Here is a 7154-nt window from a genome sequence, read left to right on the forward strand (position 1 = left end):
AAACAATTTGAGGGGCTTGGTACATATGTCAGCAACCTGATCTTCACTCTTGCAGTAAATTAAGTTAATGACTCCATCATTCGTGAGATCCCTCAAGAAATGATACTTCACATCTATATGCTTGCTTCTACTATGTAGAACAGGATTTTTTGAGAGCTTGATTGCTGAATTATTGTCACAACAAATGAGAGTAGGCCCATCTTGCTTGAAAGGCAGTTCTTTCAAATTTTTCTTTAGCCAAATAGCTTGACAAGCACAAGCTGTTGCAGCAACAAATTCAGCTTCAGTGGTTGATAATGTCACGATTGATTGCTTCTTTGATGACCATGAAACAGCTCATGTTCTCATCATGAAAACATACCCAGATGTGCTTTTCCGATCATGTGTATCTTCTGCATAATCACTATCTGTGAAACCAAATAAATCTGACTTTTCTCCCTTCTTGTAGAACATCCCAAACTCTCTAGTACCTTGCAGGTATCTAAAAATTCTTTTTGCAGCCAAGAGATGAATCTCTGTAGGACATTCCATGTATCTACTAATGATGCTTATTGCATGCATTATATCAGGCCTTGTCACAGTCAAGTACATTAAGCTCCCCACTATTTGCTTGTAAAGAGTGTTGTCAACTTTCTTTCCTCCATTATCTTTGTTTAGCTTCAAACCAAGCTCAGATGGTGTACTGGCAGGATTGCAATCCTTCATCTGAAACCTGTCCAACATTTCTCGCACATACTTCTTTTGAGTAATAAAAATTCCAATAGAGGACTGCACTACTTCTATACCAAGAAAGTAATGCATCATACCAAGACCAGACATTTCAAATTCAACCATCATAGATCTCTTAAAACTTTCAAACATGGCACTATCATTTCCAGTGTAAATCAAGCCATCAACATATATACAGACAATGAGCATTTTACCCCCATCTCCAATCTTTGTAAAAAGTGTGTTCATATGGACATTTCTTAAAACCCTTCTTAGAAAAATAAGCATTTATACGACTATACCAAGCTCTTGCTTATTTTAGTCCATATAGTGCCTTTTTTAATTTATACACCTTATGTTCTTCTCCAATATGAACATAACCAAGAGGTTGATCTATAAATACCTGTTCATCCAAATCTCCATGTAAGAAAGTTGATTTCACGTCCAACTGAAAGATAGGCCATAAATTTTGAGCCGCCAATGCAATCACCAATCTGACTGTATTGAGTCGTGCGACAGGGGCAAAAACTTCTCTGTAATCCACACCAAACTCTTGCTTATAGCCTTTAGCTACTAAGTGTGCCTTGTACTTGTCTACTTCGCCATTCTCCTTCAATTTTGTCTTGTACACCCACTTGACACCAATTGTCTTCTGCTTTCTTGGAAGCTCAGTCAACTCCCAAATATTATTTCTTTCAATTGTTGAGATTTCTTCATCCATCACCTTCCGCCATTTTGATTCTTTGACAGCAACTTCGAAAGTGGTAGGATCGCAATCTGAAAACAAAGCAAGATATGTAAGTGCATTCACATCTTGCTCGACACCGTTTACCTCATAATCAGTTGTCCATGCAGGTCTTCTTCGAACACATTGAGACCTTTGTTCTTCATTTGAATCAGTTGCAAGTGAGCTTTGATCAATTACTAGAGCATTTTGAGTGGCTTCTGGTTTCTGTGCATTCTTCAATGGCTGCAACCTTTGCTCATCATCATCAAAATCTGCTGGAATATGTTGTTTAACACCATTTTCATTCCATGACCAAGTTCCTTCTTCATTGAAAAACACATCACAGCTGATAATAATTTTCTTGGTGATAGGATTGTATAGCTTATAAGCTTTTGATTGATCACTAATACCAAGAAAAATGCACTTTTCTCCCTTATCATCTAGCTTTCTTCTCCTTTTATCTGGAATATGGACATGAGCAAGACACCCAAAAATTTTGAAATGATCTACACCCGGTTTTCGTCCGCTCCATGCTTCCTCAGGTGTCAAATTTTGGACAACAAAAGGGGGACTTCTATTCAAAATATGAATACTCCAATTGACTGCTTCAGGCCAGAAACTTTTTGGAACGCCACTCTTTGTCAAGAGACTTTGCACCATATTTAGAATTGTATGATTCTTTCTCTCACAGACACCATTTTGTTGTGGTGTGTAATCTGCTGTAAGTTGTCTCTTGATGCCACGTGTTTCACAAAAAATTGCAAATTCTTGTGAATTGTATTCTCCACCGTGATCAGTGCGAAGTACCTTTATTGAGCTGCCAACTTTTTTCTCAACAAGCACTTTATAAGCTTTAAAGGTTGCAAAAGCTTCAGATTTTTCTTGCAAAATATACACCCATGTTTTTCGACTAAAATCATCAATGAAAGTAATAAAGTACCTTCTACCTCCATTGGAAGTTGGATTTATTGGCCCACATAGATCAAAATGAACCAGCTCCAATGCTTTCGTTTGCTCTCCATGATTTTCCTTGAGGAAATTGATTGCAGTGTTGTTTGCTAACAACACATTCTTCACAAACTTCGATGGGAGCTGTGATTTGAGGAAGAACAAACACCATATTTTTCTGCTGTAGAGTCTTCAATCCACCAAAGTTTAGATGACCATAGCGAAAATGCCATAACCATGCCACATTTCTCAGTTTTGCCGAGAAGCATGAATGGGGGGTGTTCTTGAGATAGAGAGGAAACATACGACTCGCCGTCATCTTAACTTGAGCAATTAAACCCAATTTTGCATCTTGAATTTTACAGACTCCATCTTTGATAGAAATCTCGTACCCCTTTTCTTGCAGCTGGCCCATACTAAGCAAGTTGGTCTTTAAATCTAGCACATAGAAAACATAAGAGATTGTGTGAGCAGAATCTCCTTTGGTTTGGATGGTTACCCTTCCTTTTTCCATGACAGAGACTATGGAATTGTCGCCGAACTTGACAGTGCTGTGGAAAGTCTCGTCCAAATCTGAGAACGCCTTCTTATCTCCACACATATGGTTGTTGCAGCCTGTGTCTAAATATAAATACCACATGTTTTGTTGAATTTCTTCCTTCACGTGACAAACCATCAGTAGAGACACCTCTTCCTCTTTTTTTGCAAAGTTAGTTCTTTCTCCACTTTGTTTATTCAAATTAGTTTGACATTCTGACTGATAATGGCCATACCTATGACATCTGTAGCACTCAATATTGGACTTGTCTGCTGACTTTGGCTTATAATTTGTTGAATGATGGCCTCCACGTCCTCTTCCTCTTCCTTGAAATTGATTCTCATGATGTTGATGATGTTGTTGTTGATTTTCACGATCATTGTTTTTTTTGCCTTCTCGACCTCTTCCTCGTCCTCTATCAGCTCTACTTGGTGCAGAATGCCTTTCTGATGAGGCCTTCAATGCTTGCTCCTCTTTCTTTTGTTGGTTAATTTTCTGCTCATGAACCAACAATGAACTCTGTAATTTATCAATTGAAAGTTCATCAACATCATTAGCTTCTATAGAACATACAACAAAATTAAATTTTGGTGTCATGGATCGAAGAATCTTCTCAACAATGGTGACATCCTCCATCTTGTTGCCATGGATCCACGTCTTGTTGATGACTGCCATCGTTCTTGAGAAATAATCTGTAACTGACTCTCCAGATTTCATTCGAAGCATTTGGAACTCTGAACGAAGAGCTTGAAGTTGTTGCCTCTTTGCCCTTACAAAACCTTGATACTTTTTCTTCATGGAATCCCAAATATCCTTGGAGGTATCTTTGCAAAGAATGCTTTCCAAGATTGAGCGATCAATAGCTTGGAAAAGATAATTCTTCGCCTTGAGATCTTTCAGCCAGAGCCCTTCTAGCTTCGCCCTTTGCGCATCTGTCACTGTCGTGCCGGTTGTTGGTTCTGTAATTCCTTCGGAAACAACTTGCCAATACTCCTTGGATCTGAGAAATTTCTTCATAAGCAGGCTCCAATGGTCATAGTGACCATCAAAGCGGGGAATCGCCGGTTGAACAAAAGCATCAATTGCCATTGTTTTGCTGCTACAAAAAATAAAGTTGATGCTCCACCCCTCTTATATTACAAACTCTCTTTCTTTGGAACTACTCTATAAACCTCGTTGGCTCTGATACCAATGTTAGAATTGAAAGAGCATACAATTAAGTTTTCATTACTTGCTCTATTAAAATACAATAGACCAACATTACATATTCTGGAGCCCATAACTAACAGTTATCCACTAACTCCTAACAAAGTGCTAACATGCAAAGGACTCTGCAACCAACACTAACTGACCACAACAAACTTGGCTAAAAGAAGCCACGTACATAAAAGAACCTTGATTTTTCCAACAGTAGTTTGAGATTCCAATTATTGGATAAACTGCATTATGGATTTTAGCTACCTATTACTATCAGTGACCTATGCTAGAGTTTTGGCTTATTAAAAAAATTCTAGTGACTAGAGTAGGGGTATTAGAGCCACCAACACTAGGCATTTCACTAACACATGCTGCAAGTCATCTCTCATTCACACTGTAGTCATGATAATTGACAGATGACTTGTAGAATCTTCCTTGTTTGGAGTTTGAGATATCACACTCATATGTCATGTGCAATTACAATGTACCAAGGTTTTAAGTATATACTTTTCCTCATGTTTGATCAAAATATACCTGAGAATTTTCTCAAATTCTTTGTTTTAAACAAGCTGGGTGATACTTCCTGATGGCTTAAGATCACGTGTAAGCACCCAGCATGAACATAGGCCTTAATTGTATCAATTAATAGTATATCACCTATCAGTTCAACATGCCATTTCTTTATGCTCCTAGGGACACTGAAAGAAAAGTGCCTACAGGTAGATTAGATAGGCTAGATTGGAGCACATGGTGGGATGCTTCAAAACCAATTTATGGCCTACTTGTAAGGGCTTGCTTGGTGATTAAAACTTAAAAACAGGGAGCTCTATCATCTGGAGTTTGACAGCTCAGGGTTTACCATCCCTGCATCTCCGAGTGAGTATGAATGGCCCAATGAGTATGAATGACTGCATGTTCCCTGTATCACTCACCATCCTTCTGAAAATTGGCTGTTTACATTATATTGAACTTGTAGACTGAAAAAGCAAAATGCTAATTCCATCCTAGACGTTTTAAGATTCAAACTAAACCACCTATTTGTCTGACAAACATCAGAAATTTAAAGAGTTCCCTGCTACTATTTTTATACTTTGAGATATAGGTAACCCTTAGAATGAACAATTTCTTTCATTTCTATCATTGCCAAACAGCCAACTAAATCTAGCAAAAATGCCGGAGGCAGTGTGGGAGCGTAAGCCACAGATCATGCACAAGTTACATCATTTTCGACCAATGTTCATGCACAGAAAAAATGTGAAAATATATCATCTTAACCTTCATTATATTTTCATCATTTGTGGTGACTTTCTCGTTACCTGAAACGTAGCTCAATAGCCTACAAAGTTTCTATTGTGGCTGTGAACAATTTTCTAGTAGCAGAAGAGAAACCAGAGTTCATGTAGTCAAGCATGCTTCATGTTACCAGATACAACAAGCACACCTACCATAAGATGAAAATTATGGCAAGCCATTCAGTCCTTATCAATTATACCAGATACATAATCTATCGTCACACTCACAACCTATGTCACAGGGACTCTCCAACTAGGTGTCGCACCCGCACCCGATGCGGTCAACACACCCAGGGTCATTTATGTCCAACTTTTGGACTTTATATATATATATATATTTATATTTTTGCCGCACCCCGCACCCAAGTTTTTTGAAAGTGCCGCACCCCCGCACCCGCACCCATGTGACATAGCTCACAACAGACACATGGTTGCTGGTTTTTTAAATTGAGTCACTCTGATTTTGATCAAAGTTCTAGAAGAAACTTCAAAACATTCCTCACAAAAGCACATCCTTTGCAGTAAATCATTTGCTTTGCTGCAGAATTCTAGGCTTTTAGTTAAATGAATCCCCACTCCAACAACAATTGGTTGCAAATATAGGTCTTCTCATCCCCACTCCAACAACAATAGGAAAAGAGAGAGAGAGAAAAGCCTCTTGTTATAAACTTCATCGTGTAATTGTTGTCAAATTTCAAAAGAATAAACAGTATTTCAAGAATGCAAATTACATGAGAAATAGCTAAATGGTGAGCCAACTCCATGCAGGCCAACAAGCACAATCACATGGTATTGGAAGGCTATTTCAACATTTCTACATATTTCGGAGCAAAGTGGCATCCTGCTTCCATGTGACATCACTAAAGCCAAACAATTTCACAAAACCGGAAATCAACTGCTCGTGAATAACTTCATCAGCAAGAAGGTCCATCTTGGACTCTCTTCTCAAGTATGTCAACCCTTTATCATCTATCCCACATGGCACAATATGTTCAAAAAAATTCATATCTGGATCAATGTTGAAGGCCAACCCATGAGAAGTGATGCCAGAGGAAATTCTCACACCAATAGCACCAATCTTTCTGTCATCAACCCATACCCCTGTTTCTCCACTTCCACCAGCACGAGCACACACACCATAGTGTGACGCGAGCTCAATCATTGTCAACTCAAGGTTTTCCACATAATTCCTTGCTCTTAATCCAATCTGTCTGTGAAATAATAGGATAGAGGAATGCCTGGCGTGGACCATGAAAGGTCATATCTCCTCCCCTTTGTGTGTAATGCAACTCTGCCCCCATTGATTGAAGTTCAGCCTTAGAGACAAGCAAGTTGTGGACTGTCCTCCTCTTTCCTAGAGTGTAAGTGGGTGGATGCTGAAGTGACAACACTGTCTGGAATCCTGATTTTCTTAGAAATACAAGCTTCTCCTGAACATTAAGTGCATCTAAGTAGTTCACCAACCCCACCTTCCACACCTCAGGGCTCCTCAGGGCCTTCATCTCTATGAATCCTTCTGGTTCAATTGTTCAACATTTTCATACGCAAACTGATTGACACTAGCTCCAGCATCCGATAGAGGGCTTCAACAACATGCATGGTTACACAGAGGCAACATGGAAACAAAAAGGGTTTCTCAGTTATTCATTTCTGCACCAACAAGAATGCATGGTTTTAGCTGCACATATTGTCAGGTGTAGGTGACCCACAAGGAAAATGAGATATCTGTACTATATTACTCAAT

General features: G+C 38.9%; 1 protein-coding gene and 1 pseudogene across 1 annotated transcript; both read right to left on the bottom strand.

Moving 5' to 3' along the window:
* Positions 1 to 336: 336 nt before the first annotated feature.
* Positions 337 to 4010, bottom strand: LOC149819616 (uncharacterized). The gene is made up of 3 exons (XM_089983440.1): positions 2690 to 4010; positions 1112 to 1896; positions 337 to 936 (listed from the first exon to the last, which is right to left on the bottom strand). The coding sequence occupies exons 1-3, from the start codon at positions 4008 to 4010 to the stop codon at positions 337 to 339; spliced, it is 2706 nt and encodes a 901-aa protein (XP_089839566.1).
* A 2214-nt stretch (positions 4011 to 6224) lies between these two features.
* LOC149819617 (octanoyltransferase LIP2, mitochondrial pseudogene) lies at positions 6225 to 6912 on the bottom strand (annotated as a pseudogene).
* Between the last annotated feature and the right edge of the window lie 242 nt (positions 6913 to 7154).

The sequence above is a fragment of the Nuphar pumila genome, chromosome 12 (assembly GCF_984573655.1).
Source record: "Nuphar pumila chromosome 12, dmNupPumi1.hap1.1, whole genome shotgun sequence".
Classification (NCBI taxonomy): Eukaryota; Viridiplantae; Streptophyta; class Magnoliopsida; order Nymphaeales; family Nymphaeaceae; genus Nuphar; species Nuphar pumila.